This window comes from Chenopodium album, chromosome 7 (genome assembly GCF_948465745.1).
Source record: "Chenopodium album chromosome 7, dcCheAlbu1.1, whole genome shotgun sequence".
Taxonomy (NCBI): domain Eukaryota; kingdom Viridiplantae; phylum Streptophyta; class Magnoliopsida; order Caryophyllales; family Amaranthaceae; genus Chenopodium; species Chenopodium album.
In genome coordinates, this window is record NC_137840.1 from 64709038 (window position 1) to 64728021 (window position 18984).

The 18984-nt window shown below is 31.0% G+C and overlaps 1 protein-coding gene across 1 annotated transcript; it reads right to left on the minus strand.

Moving 5' to 3' along the window:
* Positions 1–9959: 9959 nt before the first annotated feature.
* On the minus strand, positions 9960–18544 carry LOC145639177 (protein neprosin-like). The gene is made up of 8 exons (XM_081690348.1): positions 18264–18544; positions 16241–16280; positions 16056–16139; positions 15160–15318; positions 13729–13887; positions 13560–13613; positions 10697–10840; positions 9960–10463 (listed from the first exon to the last, which is right to left on the minus strand). The coding sequence occupies exons 1-8, from the start codon at positions 18266–18268 to the stop codon at positions 10089–10091; spliced, it is 1020 nt and encodes a 339-aa protein (XP_081546474.1). The 5' UTR covers positions 18269–18544; the 3' UTR covers positions 9960–10088.
* Between the last annotated feature and the right edge of the window lie 440 nt (positions 18545–18984).

Sequence of the window (18984 nt, forward strand, 5' to 3'; positions counted from 1 at the left end):
TACATTTGTTTGATATCGTATAATATTAACAAAATACTAAATATGCTATCATTATATACTTACAACCAAGAAAGCTATCCAAAACCCGGACCGGACCTCTTTGACCAAATTTAAGAGTTTTATTTAGAAATTGCTAAAATATTAATACTATTATGGAAAATTCAAAAAAAACCATATGAAAAACTTTATTTTGGTGTCTTTTTTTGTATGTAAAGTACAAAATAGTTTATATAATTAATTTTCAAAGATAACTAGGAATAATCTTAACCATTATCTAAGATTTTATGCATAAATTTAAAGAAAATATCGGTCTAGGCAAAGATTGGTTTTAATTGAGTTTTGAACCGAGCTAACAAGTAAATCTCTAACCCCAAAAACGGGACTGTTTACTTGATTTCAGCCTGATTCGAGGTTGGTCTGGTTTGGGCTAAGTCATTTTTTCCAAACCGACTTAATTTTAAAACACCTCTACTGCTAATATAACTTCCATTTCTTTTTTGTTATACCAAGGATTTTTTTTGTTTTACAATAATACCCTCTACTACAGCTTAAAAACAAGGATGTTAAAAGGAGAGTATAGTTAAAATGTCGTCCTTTTAAATATGTCACCTTATTTGCTACATCATATTATCTGATAACCGAATTTATTACACTTTTAATAATATATATCAATTAAGTGAGATATACCAATTGAGAACCAAAACACTTTTAGACAATTTCAATTAAAATAATATAGAAAATTTTAATATTGTTTATGAATTTATTAATTATATAAGTTTAGGCCTTTATTTCTTCTATGTATTCCATAAGTATGTACATTGTATAGAATGCATGCTTTTGATTTTTGAAGGATTAAATAATATGTCCATTAAATTCCTACCACCGTAGCTTCATAAATGGACAGCATAATAATAAGCAACATACATTATGCTATGTTGACTTAGAAATATATATGGGCCTAAAAACAGAAGTTTGCCTAAGTACCACTAACTTAGTTTAAAAAGATTTGTATTATAAAGTATAAACTTTTAGTTTACATTTTCAGAATTCTATATACAACACAAGTGAAACTACTGTTTTATGCTTAAAATATGATTAGTACATATGATTAGTATTGCATATAGTTGTCTTTTGAAGGAACCTATATCACTAAGCAACCTTGGTGTTGCAAAGCAACCCTGCTATGTATGTCAAAGAAAAATTCACAACTCAAGCATACATGTATACCAAAATCCTTATAAAATCAGCTATTGTGATATATTACAATGAATACTTGGAGTTCTTAGAAATGCATTTAAAATTCAACTTCAAATATTCTTTAATACATCCAAAAGATTATATTAAAGTTCATAGATAGACAACAACATAACTAAAACTTCTGCGTAACTCATACACATTATAATAGCTAGCAAAGCACAAAAACATGAAATTTGACTACCACACTACAATAAACAAGCAGATTTACAGAGAAACCTACATAAGTCTTACAGATACAAACACACTAGCTTATATTTTAGATGATTGTAGCTTGTGACAGAAATTTTCAGCTAGAATGAACCACCATACGAGGCATCACTCCCAGGTGAATATGATGGACTAGAATGGTGGTGGATATCAGTGCTTAACAAAATAGGTTTGTTAGTGTAGGTATTGGATTCTCCCTCAGATTTCTGTTTTGCTGCATTTCCACCATGTTCAGCAGAGCAACCTTCTTAGGACTGGGTGGCTTGTTTTCTGGTTCACCTAGACAGAAAGTAGCAACAACAGACTCCAGCTTTTCTACCTTGTGTTCAAGGTAGCTAACACGTTTCTCCAGCACTTCAAGAATAACATCTTCATCTGCTGCATACTGAACACTAACATCTGCTTTCCCTTTACCCTTACTTGCCATAGTGAATGAATTTATGCTTTGACAGCAAGGTAGTATTTAGAATTGTGAATGCAAATGATGAATGACATTCCTAACACTATTCTATGTATTTATAGAGACAATAGTGTAACTATGTATTACACAAAGGTCAATTGAAAGTGACTTAACATAACCTTCATAGTAAATACAATATTCAAGTTTCACAGTAAAAACTTATGGACAATAGCATATAGTCTTTTTATTTACAGGTGACAGCAATACATAGCCTATATATATGCAGCATTTAGGTCATTCATTTCACTATTGCCTAATTAAATCTACTTATCTATACATACAATACTCGTATAGCATTCAACTAAGATAAATTCAAACTCAAATAATTGATTCCAAACATTATAATATAAATAGCACAATAATAATTATACTTGAAATATACAAGGATTAGATGTTTAACATATTATAACATCAGAGATTAGGAAAACATATCGAAGTTAGCATTACAAATATCTACATCAAGTTAAGCCCATTAAAATACTTAACTTATGTCATTCACAAATGCATTACTTGATAACTTATACTAACACAAAGTGCACATAAAAAATTGCACAATTGCCTCTTTGATACTTGATCAATGCACCTTCATTCAATTATCTGAACATTATATTCATCGGTGAATTCCCTAACACCACTTATGAGTTCACACTTAGTCACCAAACCATCCTTCTTGACAACTTTCAATATTTTGCTCTTGGTTTCATTTTTTAACATGATTCTTTGCAGAATCTTTTGGATAACAGTTTGTGCTCCTAAAGTCTACAGGTTATACCACTGTATAGCTAATAAATATGTAGCATACATGTCATCCATTCTAATCTCTTAGCATCATACTAATCTAGCTATATATACCATTCTCAAACAACAAATTCAATAGAAAGGCATAACACTATTAGGATATGATTATACTAACAAACTAATGTATATCTAAAATGTAAGGCATATGTAGATATTTAATTTATAGCATTCATAATAAGTCATACAATAATTAAAAAACAACGATGCAAATACATAGAGTGAATTTTCATTGTCATGCTACTTTTATTATATATCCCTAAAACTTGAAAACTAATCATTATAAGTAGCTTACACTAACACAAGATCTACATCAAACACAGCAGGTTGTCCTTCTCTAAGCTTAATTAATGCACCTTCATCTACCTGCACGTTGTATCGATCAGTAAATTCCCTAACACCACTGCATAATTCACACTTAGTTATGAGACCATCCTTCTTCACAACCTTCAGCTTTGCAGCAATTTGTTCATCAAAGTTTTGAAGCAGCACATTAGTTGAGTCACTGTATCTGCTTAACCAATTGTTAGCAAAATCAACAGGGACGTTCTGCAAACAATGAGATGAAAACAAATACAATTAATTCATCACATAAAAGAGCCTATAACACAACATTTAAACTTTATCACACATTAAACAAATTAGCAGCACATACAATTGTTGCTTTCTTGAGGTAAGGTGCAGTGAAAATGAATTTAAAGTGTGGCTCAGAACAGCTACGTGCAAGGCCGTCGATCCATTCGTTTATCTCGATCATCTTTGCTGAACTACCATGATAAGCAGGCTTGCGACCGCGCCTCTTGCTTGAATCACCAGTGTTCTTACTACTTGCAGATACCTGAGCCTTTTTGCTTCCTGATGGCTTTAAAATTTGCACAATAAAAGAGATTTCTCCTATATAATTAAACTTTAGATAATCTCCAGTACTTATCCTATTCTCTCTGACAAAATCAGCCCAATCACCTTTCAAAATTGTCTTCCAACCATCTTCAGTCTCTTCATGTGCCATAGTTGCCTCCCAAACTCTTCCATATTTTTTCAGCTGCAGATCAACTCCTTTGGGACCATCATTCAAAATGCTCTTAAACTCAGCAGGAATGCACTGCAAATTAATAAACATTGATAAAAAAACCAAGGTAATGTATAAGTAACAACAACCAAAAACAATCCAGATAAAAATCTAACAAAACTACATAAATATGACTCATAGTAGCAATAATATATCAATGATTATAGATTTCATACCATTTTTTTTTCGAAATCATCTTCATAGCGAATGCTAAATGTCATTGCATAATCTGCCATTGCAGTTTTTAGAACGGTTGCAATAATATTTCAATTCATACCTTAATGTCACGATTTAATGTCTAACTTATGCAATAATAGACACTGCAATATATATAACAAGATTATTGCCAAAAATTTGTAGCATATTAATTAGAATTAAATATTACCTTGACAAGAAAATACTTGAATAAATCTGTTTTTTTAGAAACTGAAGCAGACCTTAGTTTCAATATTCCTTCCCAATAGTCATACTAGCAATAATTACAAGTCAAGTCAATTCAAAAGAATCACAATATTTGTACAATTACCATAATAGCTTGGTATTCTCTTCATGCACTAATGTAATTATGTAATATAACAATTAAGCGTTACTAAATTCCTTTATTGATAAATATAATCTGTTTTTTTTTCAGACTAATATAATCTGTTCTATATGTATACTACATATAACAAGATTTGTTACTGTTCAATGATCTAAAAAATACTATGCAAAACAATTCAAGTAATATACATTATTATTTGAATGCATACATATTAAAAAAAATATGAGTAACGTTCTACTATTACCTTGTTAGCATTTTAATGACAATTAACAACGTGTTGTGCGCGCATCAATTACATTAACACACTTTCTTGGGTCAATGTATGTCTACAATGCGCATTGTAATTTTAAAAATAATAATTATTTAAATCGTTGACCATGTAATAATAACACATTATCAAATCACTTTTACATAATAGTTATCTATATTTTGAAATTATAGTATATTTATATTAAAAGTAACTGACTATTCTGCTTTCAAAGGTAATAGGCATCAACCTTAATTTCAATTAATATTGTTTAGTAATTTTGAAATTATATAAATGGGCTGTTATTTTAAAATGACTTTAAAAAGGGACAATTGACTACATTATTAGCTCACCCACTCACATAATTAAGCTATAAAATTACAATCCATACGTGGAAAAAAGGACAATGTTAAACATATTCTGATTTTAAACAACTTTTCTTATATTTATATAACAACTAATTCCAAGACATTTAATTAGTGTTTCCTTATTAACATCGTAATTATAATTAATTAGTCAAAGAATTATGGGCAATGTTAATTTTACATTTAAAGTCAATAAGAAGCTGAAATTTATAAGGTAAGAGTAATATCAATTTTGACTTCTATTTGAATTTTTTGTGTATATAGTTATCAAAGAGTAGCTTTAGATCTGTGCATAATTAACTGAAGTCAAATGGTGAGTAAACATGGTGGCAGTTCTAAAAGGCGTGGGCGTAAGCCTTTTGAGAGAGGGTCTCGAGAAATAAAAGCTGAAACACATGCTTGGCTGAACGACATTACAACTGATTGGGAGGGGTCGTATTTTAAATTTGTGTTTTCTAAAGCATATCTTTCGGAAGGAATTATTGTATGGTCCTCCTTTATAATTTGTTTTAGATAATGCATGCTTATTATAAGCTAATATTTTTTATTATGATGTTGATTAATATTTAAATTGATGCAGAATGTTCCATTGGATTTTGCTAGAGCGCACTTTGGTTTGTTTCCAAAATCAACTAATGTTATAGTGCAACTTTATGATACTCGGTTTGATGCTCAATTGAAGATCACGAGACGTGATGACAAGCTTATCCAATGTTTTATCAAGAATGGAGTTGCTGCTGTAATCGATTATTATCAAGTACAAATGAATGAAGGCGCTATTATTAATTATATCCATGGTAGTCCTATAGTGTTCGATGTTACACTACAATTGAGTGCTGATTCCTAATGCATTTGTGTGATTTGAAAAATAAGCCCAAAATATAGGTAGGGTGAGATAAATGTAATCTGTAATCAGTTCAATATTTATACGCGATGAATAAGTCGTTGAAAATATGTATTTTGAAAAAGTTATTCAAAAATATATTTATGAAAGTTCCTTGTTAGAATTATTTTCCCGATTAGTAACGCGGTGCGCGCGCATCGCGCGCGATCAACCAAACTAGTTTTTAAAAAATATCAACTTTTTATAATTTTTGCTTATTGGTAATTAAAGATATGAACGGTTGAATTTTGTGCATTGGCAAACGTGACTAAAGAAACATGTCAACTAAAAAGAAATGAAGGAAGTATAAAATATGCATAAATACTCACTAAACTGTTAAATTGTGATTCACTTCCCAAAAAAAATATATTTCCCAAATCATACAATTGTGTCACTTGCTTAAAAAAATTCACAAATTTTCTTTTACTGTATAAAATATTATTACATATTTTTTACTTTGTGTAAGTATCATACAAAATACATATTATTTCATTTATTTAAATATGACGAAAAGGGGAAAAAATTATTTATTAAAATGAGAATGTGAAATGTGAAATGATAAAATTTTACTAATAATTAATCAATATCAGTAAATATGAAATGACATAGGTATGAAATGAGATGTTTTGGTCAAAATATATATTAATTTACATAAAATACTTTAGAAGAAAACTATCAAGATCACTAGAGACATACAATGCAATTAATTTGACAAATTATTTATGAGAGAATAGCTTGAATTGTATTGATGATCTTGGCTAATATTTATAGCCTACAAAAGATAACCTACACAATATAAACTCTATCATATAAACTCTATCATATAAACTTTCACAAATCTATCTTAGAATATCACTAAGATATATTATTATCCTAAATATAATATCATAAGATCTATATGGAAAATATATCACAATAATATATTTTCCTATATTCCTAACACCCCACCCCCCCCCCCCCTTGCAATCGTAACGGCAGTAACACGAACGTTACGATTGGAAATTCGCACTTTGTTGAAGTCGATCGAGTTGCACTACTCTGTTGATGTCGCCTTCATTTTTTTTTATTATTATTATTTTAAAAAAAACAAACTTTTGAATTGCTACCACGGCCCTTTACTGGTGTCCATGGTCTTATGTCACGGCCCTTTGCTGGTGTCCATGGTCTTTTTTTTTTTACGGCCCTTTGCTGGTGTCCGTGGTCTTCTTTGCCACGGCCCTTTGCTGGTGTCCGTAATCTTCTTCTGCCACGGCCCTTCGCTGGTGTCCGTAATCTTCTTCTGTCAGGCCCTTCGCTGGTGTCCGTAATCTTCTTATGCCAGGCCCTTCGCTGGTGTTCGTGGTCTTCTGCAAAACTGTTTTTTTTTTTTTAATAAAAAAAAACACCAAACGTGGCTTTTCTTCATCTCCATGGAGATACAATAATGGAGGAAGTACACTCTGCAACCTAACCAAATCACATATGATCATTCATATTGATCACATACACCAATAATAACCCACGTATCACATGATTATTCCATAAAAAATATAGAAATTTCAAAGAGCAATACTATTGCATAACGGAAGCAAATTTATGAATCCCACCGGTGGGCTTAATATTCTAACCCACCGGCAGGGGAAGAATTTGTGTGAACGGTCCCAAGTTTTAACCTGCTCTTGATACCATGACAAATTATTTATGAGAGAATAGCTTGAATTGTATTGATGATCTTGGTTAATATTTATAGCCTACAAAAGATAACCTACACAATATAAACTCTATCATATAAATTTCCATAAATCTATCTTAGAATATCACTAAGATATATTACTATCCTAAATATAATATCATAAGATCTATATGGAAAATATATCACAATAATACATTTTCCTATATTCCTAACATAATTGTGACTAGATACATGGCCAGTGAGTGATTTACACACAACCTTTGATCTCCGAAACTTCTATCGCGCCCGGTCGGGCGTGAGCTTGGGTGAAGGAGTGCGTTCTTCTTCTTCCGCCCCGCCCGACCGGGCGCGCCTCAGGGCAAGGGCCTATTCGGACGAGCGAAGCCTTAGGCATCTAATGGACTCTCTTTTTAGGCTAACAACTTGGCCCAAACGCTAATTTCCACCTTGGGGCTTTAATCACTCGGTCCAAAGCCTTGGCTTCTCATATGTCGAGCCCTTAATCACCGGTTTGATGACTCTAACCGGCCTTGGGCTACGAAAGATGGCCGTGTTCTTCCAATGGTCGTGGCCTTGGGCTACGAAAGATGGTCGTGGGCTATTATGTGTAGTTGGGATGAAATTAGTAAAATGATAAGGTATTGTACTCTAGTATAATTAGAAGATATAATTTGTTATTTAGGATTAGTTATTTAGTTTTTATATCTTATAATACTTCGTATCTTTTATATTAACTTTTAGTTATCCTAACTTTTTTGGGGTGTGGTTCCGGTGAGGGTCGCCTCACCACTGACGGCACGGCTAGGTCTTGGGCTGCCTTGCAGGGTCTCGAGCTGGCGGCCGGAAAATCTAGCCAACGCCGGCTAGCAGACGTGCAAGAGAGAGAACGTAAATTGCTCTCGGGGGTGGCTTCGAGGAACCCCCCCTCCCTCCAATGGTTAAGTGAGTGTTTGTCTTTTGAGGGAATTATAAGCTTAGCATGCATGATATAGGATGTTTGCCTATAAATACTCTTTAGTTTCATTATTAAAAGGAGTAAAGATTTTTTGAATTATATTTGATCAATTCGTATGAATTGTTTTAGTAGACAAGAGAACTGCATGTGGTATTTGTCGAGAAAGCCACAAATTGAGCTGTATTGTTTGACACTAGTTTTTGAGTAGCTTTATAAAATCTTAGCGTTTGGTAATATAGTAGTTGGGGTAACTTTTAGTTCTGGATGGTGAAGGTAGCTTTTGAAAATTGAAGGTGGTAGTCGATGATATAATATATAATTTTAGGAAAAAAAATTATTTTTTTTATATGTGATAGCTATTCAATAGCTGACCTTATACTCAAACTTTAATTTTATATACTCACAAATAACAGTTTAGTGACATCTAATAGCTTATTGACCTTATACTAATAGTTAATCAACAACTACTGACCGTGACTGTGTTGCCTTCAATAAAACCCAAGAAATCTCAATTGACTTTAGCCAGTTCTTCTTGCAACGCTTTGAAGAAACATGGAGGGTCTTGGGATTTGATGACATGATGAATATGCAGGATAATCTTCCTGCCCCAGCAAGATGTAGAGAAACTTTTGTGAGATGGTCAGCTCCCGACCCCCTTGTCGAGTTTCGATTGTAGGAAATATGACTAGTAGCAATTAAAATATTTTAAAAGGCTTATCTCGAAAATATCGTGGCGTGACGATAGATCACTGCCCTAAAGTCGAATTTGCCCCGCACTGGTACACACGGACTCGTAACAATTGACCTCCAGGAATACATGACTCCAACTCTTCAGTGTACTACGGAGAGTTAGATTGAAAACACCTTTGAACAATGCTCAATAGAAAAGGAGGTCATAAAGAATCAGTTTTTAAGAGAGGATATTTTTTACTTTTTCTGTGTCTCAAAGGGACAAAAAGAGAGATATTTATATAGTTATGAGAGTGAACCAGAAACAATGAATCTAGACACAAATTAGACCAAATATGGCTAGCCTTTAAATACTCCAATTAAGTTAAAAGCAATTTAACTTATTAAGCATAAATCAAAGAATTGGCTCAATTTGAAAGTAATGAAAAATACTTTGAAATGGGAGAAATTAACTCTTTTGAAGTACAATTTATTTGGAGTTCTCTACCTAAACTCCAACAATATTATTCCCAAGTATAAAATTACTTGACATTACCTTAAAAGGATGCCAAACAACCAAATCATGATACTACTCCCTCCGTCTCTTAATGATAGTTATTTATGAGCAAGTTTCACGGGAATTAATAAACATAAATAAGTAGTATCAAAAGTACATTCGAATGGAATTTGCACAAATATTGTTGCAAATTGGAGGGAATTTGGCAAAAATTTAATATTAATGTGTACTTGAAAAAAAACAAATGAGACTATCATTTTGAGACTTAAAATTGACCGTAACGGACTATCATTGAGGGATGGAGGGAGTAATATATGAGATCAACTGAAATTCACACAAATTCATTCTAATTAAAATAATCTTACACAATTATGCATTACTAATAACTCACAATTGAAACTTTATTATTGTCAAACACTCATTAATTTACTAATAGAACATGAATATAGTTTTAATTTTCATCATGTGCCCCTCCAAAATGTATCACCCTACCAAATTCATCATTAATATATCCATTATCTAAAACAACGTAATCCGGATCACAATTTGCAATTGTATTTGTACGATCAGGATTTGTCCTATTAACATAGTTATCGTCGAGATATGTAGCATGATATATTGCTGCAGCAGATTTTTGATAGCTTCCTTTCAGGCCACTGCCCATATCGGGTAGGGGACTAGGAGGGTTCTTCAACCCGAAATCATAAACCTCGCCTCCCCATTCAACTTGGTTTGCATAATCGACTAATGAATCAAATATCTCGTTAGGCCAATATCCAATTGGTGCTGAAGATATGTATACCCACCAATTTTGGTCAATTATATCCTATACCCTCGCATAAATAAATAAATAAATAAAAAACCATGAGAATATCTGAATATATAAAAATGAAACACTTTGATTTGAATTTAGAGCGGCAATAATATTATATGATAAGCTACTCCCTTCGTTACATATTACTTGCAACAAAGGGGTATTATTTGTGAGATATAAAATATTCCTTTGTTACGAGTAATATGTAACGGAAGGAGTATAAAAAATAAATTGTGAAGTTGTACCTTTTGAATCGATAAATCCCAAGACCATAGTTGTCCTCCAATAACTGAGTAATGTGTTGGGGGATAACCCAAAGCTACGTCTTTATCGACTTGAACAAATCCAAAGCATTGAAGATTTACGCATCCTAATTTAGACCCTCCAACCTATTAAAGTTTTTATGCACGTACAAATTAACAAGAGCTTTTAACATGATTATCAAAAATGTGATGTGCCTAATTAGATGATTCAAAGATGATGTTTTCCACTTGAATGGAACATTTGTTGAAGTAAAGAGTGTAAAAGTCCTGTTACTCAGTTAGGTTAGGTTTTTCTAGAGTTTAATCAGTTTACTGCACGCAGGGGCGGACCTTTGTTGAGGCGGGTCGGGGCCCGCCCTCCTTAATTTTTTTTTAAGTTGTTGGTTTTAAGTAATATAAAATCCAATAATCACACTTAAAAAGCTATGACATAGTGGTTAAGTATTGTTATTTTTGAGCAAAAGGTTGGAGCATGTCTAGATTCACTCATTGACTTTTTACTCGTTCTCTTAAATTCCTTGTTGATCTTTGGTTATTCTTATGTAACCCCCATTTAATTGGTTGTTAATTGTGATTAAATCATCTTCATTATTCTGATTTAATCACTCATTTTATGGTTACATTTGACTTTTCATACTCATTGTATTGTCTATATATGACTTGGAATCTTTTCAAAAAATACTACATAAACACTTTAATTACATAACAAAATAGTTAATAAACACGTTTCTTTTTCTTTTGGGCATAAGTTTATACGGCTCCAGCTCTCACCAGCCCAAAACTTCCTTTAGTGAAAGTGATGTGTAACCTTAGGAAACGTACCAGCGATCAAATGTGCATCCCTCAGTTACACTGGAATTTGTTTTCGAAGATAGTGACGAAATATCACGCCACACCATCCTTTCTATTGATCAAACAAATACATTATTATTCATTCTATCATCCATAGCCTTTGAAACACTTATTTTAACAACAAACACAATATGATCATGTGGGTGGAGAGCATGAACATGCTTCTCACACATCGTTCATTAAACCATCCCTATCATTTTTTGTTCGATTCACTTGGGAGGGAAGTCCTAATGTATAATTGCGAGAGTATTAATACTAATGGAACTTTTTTTGGATATATTTTGTGCTTGGTATCAATTAACTTCTTTACGTGATAGTGAAAAAAATGTGCGTAAAATTATCGTTACACCCTGTGCGAATCTACCTCATACACATAGTGAAAAAGTCAAGTGATTGTAAGAAAAACTATAAGTAGACGAGTAAAAAGGTGGGTGAGTGTAAGCTGAGTAGGATATATAGAGTGTACAAAAAGGTGGACAAGTGTAAGATAAAAAAAAAGAAGAAAGTGTATATTCCTTCCTATTTTTGGTAGATTGTGTTTGTTAAAAGAACTTTTTGATAAAATGATTCTCCATGAAAAATTATTTTCAGGGGAAACACAATTGCAAAAATAGTTTTCTTTTGTTTGTTTTTTTACAAGTAAAATTACACAAGGGAGGGAAAGTAGGAGTTAAACGAATAAGAGGAGAGGTAAGGGATGAAAGGAGAATGGAGGAAAATGTGGCACGCCTAAATGCCTTCTTTTTAGAAAGAAAACATACTCTTGGAAGAACTATTTTCCACCTTTAGGAAAATTGTTTTCAAACAAACAATGATAAATGAGAAAATCATTTGCAAGGAAATCTTTTCCGTCAAAACAAAAGAGTCTTTGGAGCATTAGTTATGGGGAGGATAAATATATCCTTTCCCATTTTCTTTCTTTTTTTCTCTAATTGGCACATCATATTCTCTTTCTTTCACATCACGTACCACTATCTCCATCCTTTCCCTCATTCTCTTTCTTTAATTTTTCAAATATTAATGAGAATCCTTTTCCATTTTCTCTCTCCTATAAATATAATTATTTATTAATTTAGTGAACTTTTAAAAAACAAAAATTAAAAATAATACAACTTTTTGCACAAGAGCCAAAGAAGAGGATCCTTTCCATTAAAAGGAAATTACCATTTCCTTTTCTTAAGAGGATCCTCTCTCCCTCTTGCACATCAATGAGGATCCTTTTACCCATTAAAAAAAGTAAGCTAAGAGGATATATATCCTCATTGTTGCGAATGCCCTTACACACTTCTTTTTTTTATTTGTTTTTAGAAAACCAAGAATTTATTTGGTATATGCAATTCTTTTCATTCACATAACTAGTGGTAGATTTGGTTTAAGATCTATTTGTTTTGACGGAAAACTATTTTCCTATTTTCCATTGTAAAGTAAATTAATAGGAAAACATTTTTCTTAAAGGTGGAATATAGATCTCCCAAGAGTGAAAATATTTTCCTTTTGAAATGAAGGTTTGCCACATTTCCTATCTACTCTTTACATCTCATACCTCTCCTCTCATCGATCCATGCATCCATCTTCTCCCTTCCACTTATATTTCCCCTTCCTCTAAAATTTTTCTTGTAAGGATACAATTGTGTTCATATAATTGTATTTCCGCACTTAAAAATTAATTTCCATGATAAATCATTTTCCCAAAAAAAATGTTTTCTGTTAAAACAAACCGAGCAAAGATTACAAATTTTCTAGTTTTCATTTTTTGATTAAATATGAAACTTTCAATCTTCCATTTTCTTTATTCATTATTTTTGTCATTTCTTAAAATTTTGATCAAAATGTTGATTATGCTTTATGCTTGATAAATGTTTCAATATTATTATGCTTGATAAATGTTTCAATATTATTACCCTTTACATTAAACATATGTCCTAGACCATGAGGATAAACATAATTTAGAGATTATATGTTGTCCAATACAATATTTGATAAGAATACTTACCTCAAAACTCACATACAAATGTGCTTCAGAATCGTTGAATAATTTCGGACTTACCTGAAAATTCACCACATTTACAAAATTGACAATAAAAGTGAATGTTATAATAATTGTCTTATAATCTACTCTGTATGATTTAATTCGAAAACAATAATTTAAAATAGTTTCGTACCAAGTATCCAGCTTCTACGCTATCTTTCCCATTTATAAGTTTAATTCGCGCAGAAGAATATTGGCCATCATCATATACAGTAGGTTTAAATACAAGGAGTGTACCACTAACTCCAAGGAAATTCCTACTTGAATCTTCACTCGTCTGAACTCCAGCAACCTACACAGATTTATAGCTATTATATCACGTTATTATTACTTTTATTTAACAGTTATTCCTAAACAATGCAATAATTGTCATTACATAATTAATTATGTATAAATACACATTGTGCAATTTTGCTTACCAATTAAGATATAGGATTTTTTTTGTCAAAAACTACTTAATAAAGCCCAGATTTTGTGAGAAACTACCTAATAAAAATAATGTTGTAAGAAACTACCTAATAAAAGGTAAAATGTTGTAAAAACTACATAGGAAAATGCTGATTGTTGTAAAATACTACCTCTGTCGGAAATCCACCATTGACCCACCTCAAAACACCCCAAAAACCACCCCTTCACCACAAAACTAATACAACCTACTTGAAATTGCCTTCACCAAGCAGAAACCACCCTTCAATCCCAAAACCACCACCTCTAACCCCAAAAATCAACATCCCGAATCACGAAATTAAACTACCCTCACCAACTCGGAATATCTTCTAACCACCCCAAAATTAACCTTAGAGCAAGTTGGATGTGACATCATTTTTTGTGGTCCCCATTTAAAATGATAAAAAATGATGTCATCAAATTCTTATTAAGGCTCACTAAGACTTACACAAATTTATCACTTTAGCCCTAAGACTTAAATATTTGACATATTATATGTAGAAAAGTGTAAAAATAAAAAAAGGATAATAAAAATATAAGTGAGGTGGGTGAAGTGGGTCCCAGTCTCAAATCTTAAGTCGAGTCTTGAAATTTCAAGACTCAACTTGAGACTTGCTTGAGATTTTTGAAGAAAAATGGGAAAAGTCTTAAGTATAAATCTTAAGACTCAAAATGATGATGTCACCCTTAAGACTTGGGGCTAAACTTGCTCTTACCACCTTGAAAAGCAACCCTGTGGTGGTTTTGGGGGTGTTTTGAGGTAGGTTAATGCCTTAAAAATTAGATTTAGTGTAGAAATTCGGCCAAAGGTAGTACCTTACAACATTTTACCTTTTATAATGTAGTTTCTTACAACCATTTTTTTATTAGATAGTTTTTCACAAATTTTAGGTTGTATTAGGTAGTTTCCGACAAAAAACCCTAAGATATAATTAAATACTTCTTCCGTCCAGATTCATAGTTCTCTCTATTATGTGAGGAATAAATGCTAGAAATAGAAATCTAATAAAGAGACGGAGGAAGTACGTAATAATTTTTTTGATAAGAATATATAATTAATTATTGTTATTTAAAAAATGACTCATTGTACCCAAAAAAATTAAATAAAAACCCTTACGCAATGTACTAATTTAGCTTCGGGAGGTGGTGGATCCTCGCCCCAATGGGAATTTGGGCTGGTTCTTGAAATGGGAACAGTCCCTATAGGGCAGCCATCTTCAAGTCCGAAGCCATTAACTTTTCGCTTTTGAAGTTCTTCTAACTTCTTTGGCGTTATCTGTGCATATAAATAAAAGTTAAAGAAAAATAGGTCAGGTTTTACCTTATAAAAATATTTTAAGTTCATAAATATAAAGGGGATAAAACATAGTCTAATTGGAATTTATTTTAATGTATGTCATCTAATTTGGAAAATATTGGAAGTTACTCCGTACTTGGGTATACTAATATACTATTTATTTGATTTATCTTATTTAGCCCATGTTATTTAATTAGCCATGTATAGTTGGGCTTTAGTCTAGTGATTCATAACGCACTTTTCAATTTTTTTTAATGGTAAGGAGGTCCTTGACTAAATTGACCTCAGCCTTTACGGTATTTTGATCTTTTATTTGCGGACTAAGCACTAAAGAGTAAAGGAAAGTGTAATGGAATCCCTACCCCAAATATTCTCATTTGGTAGTATTCATTATTCAAACCTCAAACTTTTAGGATATGAGGTAAGAACTTTACCAAGTGAGTTAATACTTTGTTGATACATAGACTTGTAACAGATTACAACAATGCAAAGTAGGAAAATCAATTTACCAAAATGTTATATGGTACCAAAGCTCTAGACGACTAGTGTCTAGCATACCCTACCTTTGAATCAGACAATTATTTATTTTTAATTTGAGTATTCATCTACCTTTCTTATGATAATTTTGGCAATTTAACCAAGGAATTAAGGAATAAGAAAATACAAATACAAAGCATAACATGTGTTAAATACATTAATAAAACAAAGGGACTTGCCTTGGATGCATGGTGTTTTAGCAATGGATGCTTGAACGCCGGTTGTTTGTAAAAGTCTACACAATCATAAACACCATATTTTGTCTGTTGAAAAAAAAAAAAAAAAAAATATATAGCTACATAGTTACATAATCAATTATAAGCAAAGGAAGGGAGCTAAGGGGCATAATCTTCAAGTAACGTACCTCGATAATCTTCGATTCTTGTTTTCTAGGGAAAGATGTCCTACATAGCCCATTGAAAACTAATGAAAAACAAATCACTAAGAAAAATATAGAAGTCATTCTTATCTAATTAAAAAAAAAAACTACTGCCTTTGATATGGTTGTCACAGCTAATTAAGTGTGTGTTATTAGTGCTTAAATAGAGATATGGGATCAAAATCATGAAATAAATCAAGACTCTATCCTTTGATTAGCTATGCATATTTATTTATACCATATAAAAAGGATTATTAGCCTAAAACCATATTGACCAAGAGGGAAGCATATCAGATGTTTGAAATTGAAATCAATTCATTAATGAATAATAACAATAATAATAATTATAAAGATTATGACAAAAAATAAAATAATAATGATGGTCATGATAACACAAACAATTATACGTGTCACAATCTAATATGTCCTTTTTTGGTGTTGCGATTACTCGATCTCTTGTTCCTTGAAGTTGTTTTAATTTGATTCAATTGTCTTGGTTAAACTTACATGGTATCTTTATCCCGTTTACGACTAACATTTCTTTCCCTTAGTAATTTCTTTTAGTCTAAACTAATTAGTTCATAAATATCTAATCCTCAATTTGAATAGCTTATCACAATAACCATTTTTTTTTTTTTTTTGAGTGAGGGACAACTCAAGTGGTTCGAGCTTCCCTCCCGGTTTCAGAAAATCTTGGGATCGATTCTCACCCCGCCCTTATGGCTCTCTAAACACCAAAAAAACAACTAACGTTTTTTTGGCGATTCCTGTTAGTTCATGCCAAAGAATGACCTTTACTTTTTTTTGAGGACAGAATGACCTTTACTTAGCATAAGTTTAAGTTAGTGATTATTTAGGTAGTTTTACTATAGGATGTTTATCCAACAACCAAATATTCCTCCATCAATAAATAAGAAAAGAGAATGTAAAAAGGTGAGTGAGTAAAAGTGAGAGAAAGAGTATAAGTGATATAAAAAAAATGTTAGAGAAAAGTAATTAAAAAAAAAAAAAAAAAAAAAAAAAAAAAAAAAAAAAAAAAAAAAAAAACCAAAACGTGTGAAATTGTTTCCATAGAATAAGAATGTATTCTATTCACCTGATTGATTTTTAGTTATTTGAACTTAAATGGACTAATATAAACTTATTAGACATTAATAAAACTTATTTTAGTTGTAATTTGAACTTGGATAACCTTTATCATATTATAAATTATTTTTCTTGAATTAAATTTATCTACACTTAACTAAACTTATTTGAAATTATCAAACCTGAAATAAGTGAAAATAAGATGAATAGAACAAGCGCTAAAATGAGTAAAGAATTTTTAGAACAAAATAAATTAAAAAGGGTAAAGAACTTTTAGAGATGGAACTAATACAATGTATAATAATAAATGTATCTACAAGTATTTTAACTACTCTATTCACTCTAAAATAAATGTATATACCTTGTATACTAATATATCTATTAGTCCCCTGCTTTTATATAAAATACAGATAAGGTTATTATTCATTTGAGAGTGTTTTGTGCATATATACAATGTATAAATATAGGTTCCTACACTACGTGAAAAAATGAATTTGGCACCGGTTCAAACCCGGCCTAAGGCACCGGTTTGAACCGGTGCCAAAGTGGGGGGCGCCAAAAAGGGGTTTAAAAAGGCACCGGTTAACCATGCCAAAAAGTACCAAAAAAATTTAATTCACCACTTTTGGCACCGGTTAACCGGTGCCAAAAGTGCCAAAAAAAATTAATTTTTTTTTTAAATTAAAAATTAAATAAACTAAAATTAAATGAGAATACAAAATATAAATAGAACATCACAATCAATATAATCAAATCTGTTCAATATATATATAATCAAAAAAAAAATTCCAATAAAGATTAATAAAAAAAATTACAACATATAAATCAAAATAAAAAAAATTACAACATAAATAATAAAAAAAAAAATTACAATATAAATCAAAATAAAAATTTACAACTTCACAAAAAAAAAAATCCATACAACATCTAAATCAATATACTTGCATCTTGATTCTTCAATTTAAGATCTAAATTCATGTACCTGCACCAATTAAAACAACCAAAATAAATCGATTAAAATGGTTTAATTAAGCTGCGAAAAAAATTCCAAAAAAAAAATCCAGAAAATCGAAAAATAAAAAAGAAAATCAGTTGAAAAGAAAAAAAAACCAGAACATCGATCAATTAAAAAAGAATTAAACCCATAAAATAAATAAAATCAAATTCGATTTAAAAAAAAAACCAAGAAAATTAAAAAAAATTAAATTCGATTAAAAAACCCAAAAAATAAATATAACAACATTCGAATAAACCCAGAAAAAAATTAGAAATCGAAAAAAAATTAAAATCGAACAAAAACCCAGAAAACACAAAAAAAAATTGTAATCGAAAAAAAAATTGAAATCTGAAAAAAAAAAATCAAAATCGAAATTGATTAAAAATTTGATTAAAACAAACTTGAAAACAAAAATAAAATAAACCCAGAGATCGAAAAAAAAATGAAAATCGAAAAAACCTAGAAATCACGAAAACAAAACCCCAAAACCGCATGCAACTTGAAAAACAAAATCAAAATCGAAATTGAAATCAAAATCGAAAACAACACAATCAAAATTGAAATCAAAAAACAAAACCCAGAAATAGAAAAAAAAATCGAAAAAAGAAACCCAGAAATCGAAATAACTTGAAAATCGAAAAAAAAC

What these genes read in the sequence shown, in the direction of transcription:
- LOC145639177 (XM_081690348.1), bottom strand. An exon ending in AAGCTAAATTAGTACATTGC is followed by an intron (nt 13,888 to 15,159) that starts GTAAGGGTTTTT and finishes AAATCTGTGTAG; the next exon opens with GTTGCTGGAGTTCAGACGAG. An exon ending in GCGTAGAAGCTGGATACTTG is followed by an intron (nt 13,614 to 13,728) that starts GTACGAAACTAT and finishes GTGAATTTTCAG; the next exon opens with GTAAGTCCGAAATTATTCAA.